The sequence below is a fragment of the Salvelinus alpinus genome, chromosome 4 (genome assembly GCF_045679555.1).
Source record: "Salvelinus alpinus chromosome 4, SLU_Salpinus.1, whole genome shotgun sequence".
NCBI classification, from domain to species: Eukaryota; Metazoa; Chordata; class Actinopteri; order Salmoniformes; family Salmonidae; genus Salvelinus; species Salvelinus alpinus.
In genome coordinates this window covers 61,805,482-61,818,804 of record NC_092089.1, presented here as the reverse complement: position 1 = coordinate 61,818,804, position 13,323 = coordinate 61,805,482, and the positions used below count along the sequence as shown (strand labels likewise).

At 47.4% G+C, this 13,323-nt stretch overlaps 1 protein-coding gene across 3 annotated transcripts in view; it reads left to right on the top strand.

The window, feature by feature from the left end:
- LOC139574083 (slit homolog 3 protein-like) overlaps nt 1-11,325 on the top strand; it is a 195,694-nt gene extending 184,369 nt beyond the window's left edge. For all 3 annotated transcript variants that reach the window (XM_071398247.1, XM_071398249.1, XM_071398250.1), the window contains 5 exons: nt 1,085-1,215; nt 8,064-8,218; nt 8,446-8,734; nt 8,970-9,175; nt 9,361-11,325. In XM_071398247.1, coding sequence (XP_071254348.1) covers nt 1,085-1,215; nt 8,064-8,218; nt 8,446-8,734; nt 8,970-9,175; nt 9,361-9,602 — 1,023 coding nt within the window. In that variant the 3' untranslated portion in view covers nt 9,603-11,325. The remainder of the gene's footprint in view (nt 1-1,084; nt 1,216-8,063; nt 8,219-8,445; nt 8,735-8,969; nt 9,176-9,360) is intronic.
- The last annotated feature ends 1,998 nt before the right edge of the window (nt 11,326-13,323 follow it).

The following is a 13,323-nucleotide window of genomic DNA, read 5'->3' as shown; positions in this document are numbered from 1 at the left end:
TTCTTTGTTATAGAGCCAAAAATATTTGAGAAGCGGTTTATCCATCTCCATTTTGGATAGATAATTCTTCGTGTTGTTGTTTGCTTAGAGTTTTCCAATTTTCCCAGAAGTGGTTAGATTCTATGGATTCTTCAATTACATTGAGCTGATTTGTGATGTGCTGTTCCTTCTTTTTCCGTAGTGTATTTCTGTATTGTTTTAGTGATTCACCATAGTGAAGGCGTAGGCTCAGGTTTTCTGGGTCTCTACGTTTTGGTTGGATAGGTTTCTCAATTTCTTTCTTAGGTTTTTGCATTCTTCATCAAACCATTTGTTGATAATTTTCTTAGGTTGTCTGCTTGAAATTTTTAGATTTGATGGGGAAGCTGAGAGTTCAATATACTGTTTAGGTTTTCTACTGCCAAGTTTACACCTTCACTATTACAGTGAAACCTTTTGAACGCTCTAAGAGACTCTGGGTTGAGGTCAGTGATAAAGTAGTCTACAGTACTACTGCCAAGAGATGAGCTATATGTGTAACTACCATAGGAGTCCCCTCGAAACCTACCATTGACTATGTACATACGCAGCGTCCGACAAAGCTGCAGGAGTTGTGACCCGTTTTTGTTGGTTATGTTGTCGTAGTTGTGTCTAGGGGGGAATTTGGGGGAGGGAATGCTGTCACCTCCAGGTAGGTGTTTGTCCCCCTGTGTGCTGAGGGTGTCGAGTTCTTGTCCAGTTCTGGCATTTAGGTCGCCACAGACTAGTACATGTCCCTGAACCTGGAAATGGTTTATCTCCCCCTCTAAGATGGAGAAGCTGTCATCGTTAATGTATGGGGATTCTATTGGGGGGGATAAAGGTAGCACACATGAGGCCATTTTTCTCTGTTGAGATAATTTCCTTACTAATTTCTAGCCAGATGTAAAATCTTCCTGTTTTGACTAATTTAATAGAGTCGGTTAGGTCTGCTCTATACCAAATTAGCATACCCCCTGAATCTCTTCCCTGTTCCTCTCTCTCTCTCTGTGTGTCTATTTCTCTCCCTATCTCAATTTCTCTCTTTCTCTTCTCTCTCTCTTTCTGTCTGTCTGTCTCTCTACAGGTGGCTACAGATAAGGACAACGGTATTCTGCTCTACAAGGAGGATCATGATCCTCTAGCTCTAGAGCTGTACCAGGGACACATACGCATAATCTACGACATCGCTAACTACCCGCCGACCACCGTCTACAGGTCAGCACACACACACACACACACACACACACACACACACACACAGAGAGAGAGAGAAATTACAGGTTCAATACACTTTCACAGAATAATATACACAAAAACTATTAATATCCAACTTCCAGAAACTTTAGCTACCGCCCCACCTCCACAAACAACAGTATAGTTTTCAAAGAAATCCTCACACAATAGCGGCCGTTCATCTCGCCACTCAGGAGCCAAAGAGCCTTGTAAGCCATGTAGGCACTGACCAGCTTAAAGCGTGATCCCTCTAACTCTGTGGCATATCATAAAACCAGCTCCACTTTTACATGACCTGCTTCTCTTTCCCTCTGGCTGCAGCTCCCACCGTTCTAATGCAAGCACACACACTGCTCACTGCTCACTCTCTGTCTCTCTCTCTCTCTCTCGCTCTCTCTCTCTCGCTCTCTCTCTCTCGCTCGCTCGCTCTCTCTCTCGCTCTCTCTCTCTCTCCCTCTCTCTCGCTTTGTCTCTCTCTCTCTGGCCTCTGAGTAGCAGCCACATCCATCTAGACCCGGCTACGAGGTTATGCTCAGTGGAGCCCCTCACAAACAAAAAAACTGCCTTCTGCTCTCCCAAGACAGACGGGGCACTGAGGAGTTTGTTGAGTCTGTCCCCGCTAGTCCCTATCTCCAGCCCAGCATGCTAACACAGAAGGGCTGTGGTTCCTTTACTGTGGTGTTATAACCCTGTGCTACACAGAGTAGGGGAGCGCAGTTAACACTTTACTGTACACACATCCATGTATGCGTTCGTAAGGCCTCTATAACAGCTAAATAAAGACCATTATAACAGCCGACATAGGCAGTCAGTGAGATTTTGAACAAGGGCTTAAGAAAGCCCAGAGCAGAAGAGAGGAGAACAGAGCCCGTAGGAGCTGACCTCAGACCAGCGCCACTGTCTGTCTGCTCCGGATTTGTTGTTATTGATCCAAACGTCATCTGGCCATTCCCCTGTGCTGTTTAGAGAGACTTTTAGCTGCTACCCCGAGGCAGGGAGGAGAGGAGGCAGGGAAGGAGGGAGGGAGAGAGAGAGGGAGGTAGGGTATCGATCGACCCATCAAAGAGCTGCCCAGTGAAAAAGAACAACTCCTCCCCAAGTGATTTGTTAGACTGGGATCGTCTCATGCACTGGGCCCTTTTTCACGTGTTGTGTTCCTCCTATTACCTCCAAAGTAATGAAATGGTCGTCTTCGAACGGCAGGGAGGAAGGAAAGGACATCTCAGTCGTTCCTTTGTCTTGCAGCAATCAAAAGGCATGTCCAGTTTCAAAATGAAATTAGATGCTTAAACTCTGAAGCAAATGGGCCTGTCATGGTTTTGGTTTGAAATCATATCCAAGCCCCAGCTCTATAACCAGCTCCAGCCCCAGGCCTGTCTCCCAGCCCCAACCCCAGCTCCAACCCCAGGCCTGTCTCTCAGCTCCAACCCCAGCTCCAGCCCCAGGCCTGTCTCCCAGCCCCAACCCCAGCTCCAACCCCAGGCCTGTCTCTCAGCTCCAACCCCAGCTCCAGCCCCATGCCTGTCTCCCAGCCCCAACCCCAGCTCTAGCCCCAGGCCTGTCTCCCAGCCCCAACCCCAGCTCCAGCCCCAGGCCTGTCTCCCAGCCCCAGCCCCAACCCCAGCTCTAGCCCCAGGCCTGTCTCCCAGCCCCAACCCCAGCTCTAGCCCCAGGCCTGTCTCCCAGCCCCAACCCCAGCTCTAGCCCCAGGCCTGTCTCCCAGCCCCAACCCCAGCTCTAGCCCCAGGCCTGTCTCCCAGCCCCAACCCCAGCTCTAGCCCCAGGCCTGTCTCCCAGCCCCAACCCCAGCTCCAGCCCCAGGCCTGTCTCCCAGCCCCAACCCCAGCTCCAGCCCCAGGCCTGTCTGATGCGTCATGGCTTCCTCATTTTGTTCTGGATCTGCAGACTCTCCCCCTCATTAGTCCCTTTTCCCCCAGAGTGACGTAGCGTTTTGTGGCTTTGGCAGCGCCTTGCCCCATTGTCTTTGGGGTGCAGAGGGAGTGATGCAGGGAGCAGGGATGGGGTGAGCGAGAGGAGACAGGACGGGAAAGTGAGGAGGGGAATTACCCCTGTCCGCTCCCATTACTGGGACATGGTCTACGACAGAGCCCAGAGTACACAGCACCCAGCGCGTTCCTGAGTTCTCCCTGTGATGGTTAGCATTAACATTAACTGTGAGGAGCAGCAGGCCTCACTTCCAGCCAGGGCCTCAATTTTACACAGCTCCCGCCCGATGATGCATAGATGTGGATGGACTGTGAGTTGAGCTTTGAGGATGTTCACCTTCAGAGAGAGAAAGAGAGTGGTGGTGGTTGCGGTCGCTACATTCCTCAGCGGCTCTCGGCGGGAGAGCGACTTCAAATGGACGTTGGGTCGTAAACATGCGGTGGGAGCGGGGTGGGAGGAAGGGGATGTTTCCACTCCTGCAGCTCCTTCTGGCTGCCTGCAGGTCTCCCTGCCCTGCAGCACCGCAGCCTGCACTGGGGGGGGGGGAGAGAGAGAGGAGACTGGAGGAGAGACAGCTTCAGCAAGGAGAGGAGGAGAAGAGGTGAAGGGTGGAGGTTTGAGGAGGAGTGAGTGGTGAGAAAAAACGGTCAAGTGTCTGTCTGAAGGGAAGGTGGGGTGTGAAGCACTCATCTGTCCAGATCTAACCTGCCTCACACGACGGGGGAGGAAAAGAGAGAGAAGGAGAGAGAGGGATGAGATGAGATGGAGGCAGCAAGGGAGAGGCCCTTTCCCCACCCGAGAGGCCTCATTACCATCTGATGAATGCCCGGGTCCTCACTGTGTGTTAATGTCCTGCCCTTTACCAAATGCCACAGTAATCCTTCTATTAGTTTAAGGGACCACGTCTGCTGTTATTCAGGAGAGAGGGATAGAGGGAGAGAAGAAGTATGGAAGGGAAGGGGCATAAAAACATCACAGAAAATTGAACGAGAGCGTTTCAATTTGCTACCCAACTCCCTCCCACCCTTTCTAGGTTCCGCAATCTCACTGCCACACCTAGGCTGCACATCCCAAATGGCACCCTATTCCCTATAAATTGTATTACTTTTGTATTACTTTTGTCCTTTTGTCTGGTCAAAAGTAGTGCACTATGTAGGGAATAGGGTGCCGTTTGTGACACAGCCCTACGGTATCTGTATTGGCGCCCTTCAAAAAGGAGCCAGCCCTTGCCTGCCATGAAACTTTGATTTAGAGCTGCGGAGAAGAGCCTATAGAGGGGTCAGAGTGTCTCTCTCTCTTCTCTCTGTTGCTTTTCTATGCTCCACTCAGCATCAGCCGAATATGTCTCTTTGTGAGCCGAGTGCCACATCAGAGCAGAGTGGAGAGAGTCTTTAAGGGCTGAGTCACAAAGGAGAGAAGACGGGAGAGGAGAATAGAGGAGAGGACAGGCAGCATGGGAACAAAGTGGGGCTACTGGTAGAGGGTGCAGAGAGGAGATTGAGAGAGTGGAGGAAAGAAAGAAAGAAAGAAAGAAAGAAAGAAAGAAAGAAAGAAAGAAAGAAAGAAAGAAAGAAAGAAAGAAAGAAAGAAAGAGGGGGGGGAACAGGTAGCATGGGAACAAAGTGGGGCTACTGGTAGAGGGTGCAGAGAGGAGATCGAGAGAGTGAGCGGAGGAGAGAGAGAGAGACCGCTGGGTATGAGATGGGCCTCCCATTGATCACTGGTCACTGAGAGATGGGCCTCCCGGTGAAACCTGGTCAAAAGTAGTGCACTATATAGGGGATAATTGACAATTGGGAGGCAGAAAGTGTTCCACAGAGGTCAGGAGAATGGAGTGTGACATCTGGCTGGAGAATGCAGCAGCACTGGCAAGCACCATAAAGAAGACCATGAGACCGGCGTGTTTAGACCATGTTTAGCATCCGGTCTCTGGGAAGCTGGAGTCAAGTCCTTTCAAGGGCATAGCTGTTATGTTTCCACCTAGCTACCCCCACCCGTTAAGATGGTTTAGATAGCTGCAGTTGGACCTAGCTATCCCTAAGAGGAGCCAGCCAGGCAGCCAAACAACATCCCCCCCATTCCTCAGACTACATACACTAAACAAGCTAGTCGGGTTAGTGCTACATTGTAAGCAAATGATAGTTCTGGCTAATTTCATTTTAAAATGTAAATAGGGTCTACAGGGAAGCTGGTTCAAGGTATCTTTACTCAGATAAAGGCAACCGGTAATTGTTTCAAAGTTAGTGTATGTGTCATTTCTAATGCGGTTTGGTTGCGAGAGGAAAACAGAGTATTTGATTCTCGGCTGACAGGAAATTGATTTCCCCCGGTCGACTTGCAGGGGACTGCTGCTGAAATCTGCCACGGCTTTCTGTTTGTTTTTATTGAATTCCATAATGGGCCGCTTTAAGCTAATACGCAGGCTGGGCACACATCAAAGACCCCGCATCCCCCTCAAAAAAATATCATTGCCTCTGGAAAACTTCAGCTTGTCAAAACACAGACAAAACCCAATATTGGCAAAGGCTGGAGGGCTGAGCTACACGATTCACCTTGTTATAGGCTAGAGCTCTGCTGCCTCTCTGTGGTCATATGACTTCATATCAGGATGTGAGCTCGTCTATTTAACACCTAGTATTACTTCACACTTTTCCCCCAGAGACCATTATCACCTTGTTGTCATTTGAAAGAGATAAAAACAGAAATAAATCTCTTGACATTTTTCCTAGACCTCTTTGCCTCCAACCCAAAACCCTGTTCTTCCCTGCTACTCCCCCTTTGGCGAGGATGTGGGCTTTCACATTGCCGCGTAATGAAAGACGGCTGTCAAAACCACAGACACTAGATGAAAATGTCATTAAAGTGTAATAAAGCCGGACTTCCATGGTGGTATTTACATTTTGAATGGAGGAGGAAAGGCAGAAGGGGGTCTTTGCAGCAGGCCTACCATTGTGTTGGTCGCAAAAGCCTTGTTTTCAGACTGGAATTGAATTACGGGCCCGTAATGCAAACCATACATGCTGCCTGCCTGCGTCTGTGTTGGCCCTTTGTTGAGCAAATACCTTTTTTTACTGAAACCACGTTGGCCAATTGCTGAGCTGTGTAGGGGTTGTGTCCTTTACCTGTCCTCTCAGCTGTGTTGTGCTAAAGTCCTCACACACTTGACCTACGGGTGAACAGCGTGCTGATTATCTAGTTTTACTGCTGGTCTTTGTCTTGGCAGTGTGTTGGCCTGTATGGAGGCAGCAGTCAGGACTCTAGCTGCCTGTGTTCTGGGCCCACCTCCAGAACTCACAGTACTTTTCTACTGGCTGTTAATTCTAATAATACGGTCATTGAACCACTGCGGGAAGTGTCAATCAAATGTTTTTAACCATCAGCCAATAGGAGAGCTGGCAGTAGGGGGGAGGAGCCTTGCTAAACTCCCCTGATGGTATGCTGTTTTTGGAGAAGACCACAAGCCAACAGCGGCGAGAGTGGGTTCTTCTCTCGTTTATGTTTTTGGAACAAAAACATTTCTTGGGGTAAGGATAGGAAGAGTTAGTTTTGGGCTGAGAGGAGAAGTTGAGGGAAAGAGCTGCAATCAATTTCACCACCCATACCCATTGGTCTCTCGCTCGCTCTCTCTCTCTCTCTCTTTCTCTCTCCCTATATCTCTTTCTCTCTCTCCCTCTCTCCCGTCCCCGCTCTATCCCTGCCAAACCACTGTCTCTAGCTGTCTGTAATGTAGTTGCCTGTCTCCTCTCCAGGAATAACGTCCATACCAGTGACGGCCTTAGGGCTGATCAGCCTGACCCCATCTACCCCTCAACATGACCCATCTGCCCCTCTAATCCGGCCCCATCTACCCCTCTACTCTGACCTCATCTACCCTTCTACTCTGACCCCATCTACCCCTCTACTCTGACCCCATCTACCCCTCAACATGACCCATTTACCCCTCTAATCCGGCCCCATCTACCCCCCATCTGCCCCTCTACTCTGACCCCATATACCACTCAGCCTGGACTCATCTACCCCTTCACCCTGAGTCAGAGCCTTGTAGCCTAACCCCAAATCACCGCATCTACCCCCTCCTCAACTCTCCTCCCCTCCCAAGGTCCAGCGGGGTTACGACCTCATACCCCAGGCTACTGTTGTATCAGCCCTTAGACCAAACACAATTACCCAACAGTAACCAGGCGGGCCCAGAGCCCAGAGGCAGTACAGCCTGTTCTGTACAGCCAGTCAGCCAGTGTGGGAACTGGAGCAGTCCAGCGGCAACAGGGCTATTATCATTGTGAGGGCCAAAATCATCTGGCTCAGCCTGAACCCACCAGCATCATAGCTTGCTATTCCAGTTGGAGTTTGCTGGCGCGGGGAGGTTTTTGCGGGCTGGGTGAGGAGGTGCCCTGCCATGGTTTAAACATGAGTAGTGTGAAAGGCTCTCCGGAGGACACACACACTGGCCTCCTCCAGAGTGCTGCTACTGTTCACAGGTCCAGAGTGATACGTGTCCCTACGCTCACAGAGCTCTCACCCTCCACACAGTACGTGTGTGAGAGGTCTCAAACCACATGGCTGCCTAGAATCACGGCCAGCAAAAGCTTTAAACACCCTGTTCTCCTTAATAACACCAAACGACTGCTCTGTAACAATTCAACTGCCACAGAATAATGTGTGAGATCCTATAGAGAAACCAGCTATGTTTATTGTATGAGGCCATTCCAAGTCTCCTTTTCTACTGAATTTGTCCTTGAATAGATGTTTTTCTCCTATTCTATAAAAACTCCTATATTCCTACCATGTGTTGCTATTGCCCTGTGTCCCCTCTTTCCCTGTCTCTGTGCAGTGTTGTTGAACCACGTTTTTAAATGTCTTCCTGTCTCTCTCTCTCTCTGCAGTGTTGAGTCTGTGAGTGACGGTCTATTCCACACGGTGGAGCTCCTGATTCAGAACCACTCTCTAAGCCTGGTGGTGGACAAGGGATCCCCCAAGAGCCTGGGCAAGCTGCCCCGCCAGCCCTCTGTGGACCACAACACACAGCTCTACATAGGAGGTAAGCAGAAACCCATATAGTACACACACCTGTACACACCATTACCTTATGTACAAAAAAAAACACCACTACGCATACCTACTGATTTTGAGGATACTTAAAGATATTGTCTCATAAGCATGTTTTTTGTTTGCATTTACATTTCACAAAATGTCAGCACATCAAACCAGAATGTCAGAATGATCTAACCCCTCAATTCTTCCATCCTTCCTCCTCCTCCCCTCCAGGTGTGCCCTCAGCGGTAATGGCGTCCGGACTGCGTTCAGGTCCCGATCGCAGCCCCCAGGCCTTCAACGGCTGCATCCACAACGTCAGGATCAACGGAGAGCTCCAGGATCTGGGGGCAGCACTGCGCGGGTTAGAAGGCATCCTGCCAGGCTGCCACTCTTGCAGCGTGTGTGCCCAGGGCGCCTGCAGACAGAGGGGGGAGACGGGTGTGTCCTGTGAGTGCCCACCCAGCCGCAGCGGACCCCTCTGTGACCAGAGGATTGCCCCTAGCCCCTGTCAGAGCAGCAGGTATAGCCTATACAGGACACCTCATAGGCCTTTAGTCATAACTAATTCAAAATGAATTAATCGTAGTTTGAGGCATTGTCTTCAACACGTTACATTCACACAGATAAAAACTCATACTTTTAATAATAATAATATTATTAAATATGAATAATATGTACTCAGCGTGGGTACATTTTACACACAAAAACACACACACATTAACATTCCTCATATTGTCTAAATCTCTTTGTTCCAGGTGTGTCCATGGGCTGTGTGTGCCTAAGGCGTCGTCCTACAGTTGTCATTGTGCTGACGGCTACACAGGGCAGTACTGTGACAGGAGAGAGGAGCCCCAAGCTTGTAAAGGACACCAGTGTGGACACGGGGAGTGTAGGGTCACAGAGAGCGGGGAGCCCTCCTGCCATTGCCAGCCGGGCTACACTGGCCCTACCTGTGACGCAGGTGAGAGGAACACACACACAGAAACTGTCATGCTGATGTATGGACATTTTATTGTATATAGAAACTTGATTCTCAGAGGTCCATAGGAATGATATACAATTCTTCAGTTAGGCTATCTAAAATAATCCATTAATAAAATCAGATGCTATAGTGACAGTGAACCTTTCGGATTGCCCCCCTCACAGAACCGGCGTGCCAGGGAGAGGTGGTGCGTGAGCTGCTGAAGCGGCACCAGCCCATGAAGACGTGCACCTCCACCAGTAAGATCCCCCGGGTGGAGTGTCCCCGCGCCTGCGACGGAGGCTTCTGCTGCACCCCATCCAAGAGCCGGAGGCGGAAAGTGGTCTTCAAGTGCACCGACGGATCCTCGTACTCTGAGGAGATGGAGACCACCCTGGAGTGTGGCTGTGCCAAGTGCCCGTTGTAATATCATGTCATCGCCATGGAAACAACCACAAACAAAACAAGGGACCTGCTGCCAGAGAGCAAAAATAAAATATATTGTAAAATAAAACATAGAACTTATTTTTATTATGGGATTTTTTTTTTTTAAAGAAGAGACTTGATAATTGTTTTTAATATGTCGAATATTATTGTCATATGAGAAGTTATTTTGTACCTTAAGAAAAAAAAAGAAAAAAAGATTAACATTCCTGAAAGTATATGAATTTATATGTATGTATAAATCTATATAAATGTAACGTTATAACCTAACCCATGGTTTTTATTTGCTCAGTGTATTATTGCATGTGTGTGTACGTGTTGATGCGGTAGGGGAGTCTTTGGACACTTTAAATGTGGAGCGAGACAGTGAGACAGCGAGTTGTACAAAAAGGCTGCGAAGGGAAGGAGGAGTTGGTGCTGCATCTCCCCAGACATAAAGAAGAGGAAGGCAGTCTTTTTCTCATCTTCAGCTATGGAGGCAAACAAAGGAACTGTCCCACTTTGCTCCCCAGCTTTATAATGGACTTCATCCCCACCACAGAGCTAGCTGAGCTCTCTCTAGAGGATATGAACTCTTATCCACGGAGCTTGCAAACAGTGATTGTTACTTTGTGCCATAGGAATCCCATTTACATTGTTGTTGTTGATTTATATTTGTCCGCTGTTTCACATCAGAGATTCTAGAGTACAACCACATTGAGCAACAGATGTTGAAAATAAATATTTTGGGCTAAAAAGACATTCAAAATATGTATTTCTGGTTGAAAATACATATTCTCTATGGCTTGTGCTCACTGGGATGGGCCAAGATGGCTTCTATAGATGTCTTCTAGACAGAGTCTGTCAGCCAGTGAAGTTCTCCTGAGATTCTGTAACGTGTTTGTTTCTTGCACGATTGCATGTGAGAGACTGGCAGTCCAAGACAGAATGTGAACTTTCTTTATGATACGGCAACGGAATAACCGCGCTGCCATTATACGATGGTTCCCTTCATAGAAACGTAATCTAGATCCAGTCATGCAGTTTGCCCTGGCGTTCTGGAGTCATTCAGCGAAATAACTTGGTGTTCTAGAATCCTCCGAATGAGAACTTGTTGTGTCGGTGGTCACAGCTCAGATGGAAAAGGACTTTATAATGCTTGGCCTACCCTGGCCTGCGAAATCATTGTTGGACTCAAATCATAACCGTCCATTACTACTAACACTATTAAATGCATAGATGAAGCCCATAACTACTGTATTGTTTACTTTGTAAACATGTGTTTACCATAGGATTTGAGGTATCATCACAGTCAGTCAGAAAATATTTGGTAACACTTGAATTGTATATTATTTTATTAGCACATATTGATACTGTTATAGAGTGCAGTACATGTCAAATACAGTGTTAGCAAATATTCTTTCCATTGAGAGTTTGGCAGTGATCAAGTTCAGTACACCCTCCAACACCCCCAGTACCTCACTCGAACTACTCCAATACCCCCATGCCTCAAAACATTCAATTAAATGATTCTGTATGTATGGAAGGTGCAGGCTCTACAATGTAAATTATCTTATTTCAGATGCCTTATATTCAGTAATAATAATAACAACTATCATGGTGGCCATACTATAAGGTGCATCCTCCAGACATAGATATATTTCTGGTAAAACATGAACTTGTGAGTGATGAATAATTATGTTGAAATTAAACTACCATGAAACTAGTGTCTATGTTTGAGTTAATATTAGACAGACTTAACATTGGAGAAATGCAAAATTTACCAAGAAAAAAAGGAATAGTTTTAAAAATATATTTTGTCTCTGTGTTTCATAAATTTCCTTCAGTTGGCAAGAGGCTGAATGTATTGTATCTCAGAAAGCATCCGAGCGAGTGAAACAGTGCCCCTCTTGTCTCTGCATGTGTAGGCCATCTATCTGATGCTGTCTGGTCATAAAGAGTATGATATTGTTGCCGCCGGTGCATTGAATGCAAGGGAAGTAGCATTTGCTGCATTAGCATCAAGGGAGGTCAAAATAGCATTTGACCTCCCTTGATAAAAGAAAAAGATATAAAATAATAGTTTACCTCAACGCTGATTGGCTAAGTGATCTCAACTGTGAATAGTCCTGGCGCAGCAAACACATCGCATTAAGACAAACACGTCATTGACAGAAACAACTTGAGTTGTTGCATTTGGTGTTGTCTTCCGGTGGCTAGCTAGCTAAAATTGTCCCTTTCTTAAAATAGCCATGGATTGAGATAGGGATGATAACAATGGCGATTCTGATCCAACCATAAATTCATACATTGTTCGCCTGGACTGAAAGAACATAATTTCAATATGTAACTAGATGTAGAAGGCTAGTGTTCACTAGCTAACATTGCCCATGAAAGTAAGTTAGGCAAGCAAGCATTTTAGCCAGGTAGCCTAAAACAACAAAAAATACGTGTATAACGTTACTGTATGACAGAGGGATAGACCGTTTCGTCAACATGAAAGAGCATGAGAGGTAGGTTAAGAGGCCGGGACCTCATTTATAAAATTGTTCTTAGATTTACACTTCAACTTAGTTAAAAGATCATTTCCCGACGGTGTGATTACATTCGATTCCTAAAAAATACTGAGCATAAAAAACCTTGCTTATGCAGGTTCTAAGAAGCCCATTTGTAATTTACACACCTGTGATCTATAAATCTCAAATTAACTTAAAATGTATGGCACCTGAGCGTGCCTTACAATCAGCGATTTCCCCTTATAGAATGCTAGCACAAATTAGGGTTTAGTCAGGAATAGCCATGGACCAAAAGAGAAAAGCAAACTTTTTGGAAGACGAGATCACGGCGATGGTAGAGGAGATTGAAGACAGGCAACACATATTACTCGGTGGACTAAATAGTGGGTTGACAAAGCCAAACAGGTAGCTTGGGAGTGTGTTGTCGCCGCTGCAGTGAACGACGTGGGCAGCAAGACAGAATTGTCTTGGTTAAACCTGGTCTTAACTTACAATGCTCCATCCCCACGCCACTCCGCCAACCACCAGGATGCCCGGCATCAGAACATTCCAGGCATTCCCGTGATTGGCAGATAGCAGGTTGATTGGGATGTCGGACCCCGCGAACACTGGGTACTGGTAAGTACAACTAATAGCCTAACACATAACATACTGAGGGTCGCTACAATATACAAGACATGCACTGATTTTATTTTATTGACATAGAAACGGGGGAAGCTGTGTTGCAGCCCGTGCGACGGGTGAGTGTGCCCCCTCCACCAAGGGAAGCTGTGTTGCAGCCCGTGCGCCCTGCACCAAGGGACAAAGTGCCTGAGGCTCCCAAATCAACAGGTGCCAGAAGGGGGGGAGTTTGGCACAGGTGTCGAGGGTCCGTCTGCGTCCGTGCGCCGGGAGGAAGTCCGTGAGGTGATTCATTGATTCATTTACATAATGCAATTGAACGTTTTCCACTACGTGAATGAAAAAAACCTATGTTTTGTATATTGTTTGGCATTCTGTTTCTTACGCCAATTTCTGTATGAGCTGCTGCCTCCTCAGTGCATCAGCCGGGGCAGGTGCTCCATTGGGTGGTGGGTTAGGAGGCTCTTGGGGGTCCATTCTAATCTCCACATCCATTTCAATACCATGCCTCAGGGCTATGTTGTGACGCAACCTACGTTTCAGTATTATGCATGTCACCTTTGATTGGGGAGGGAAACCATTCTTAAA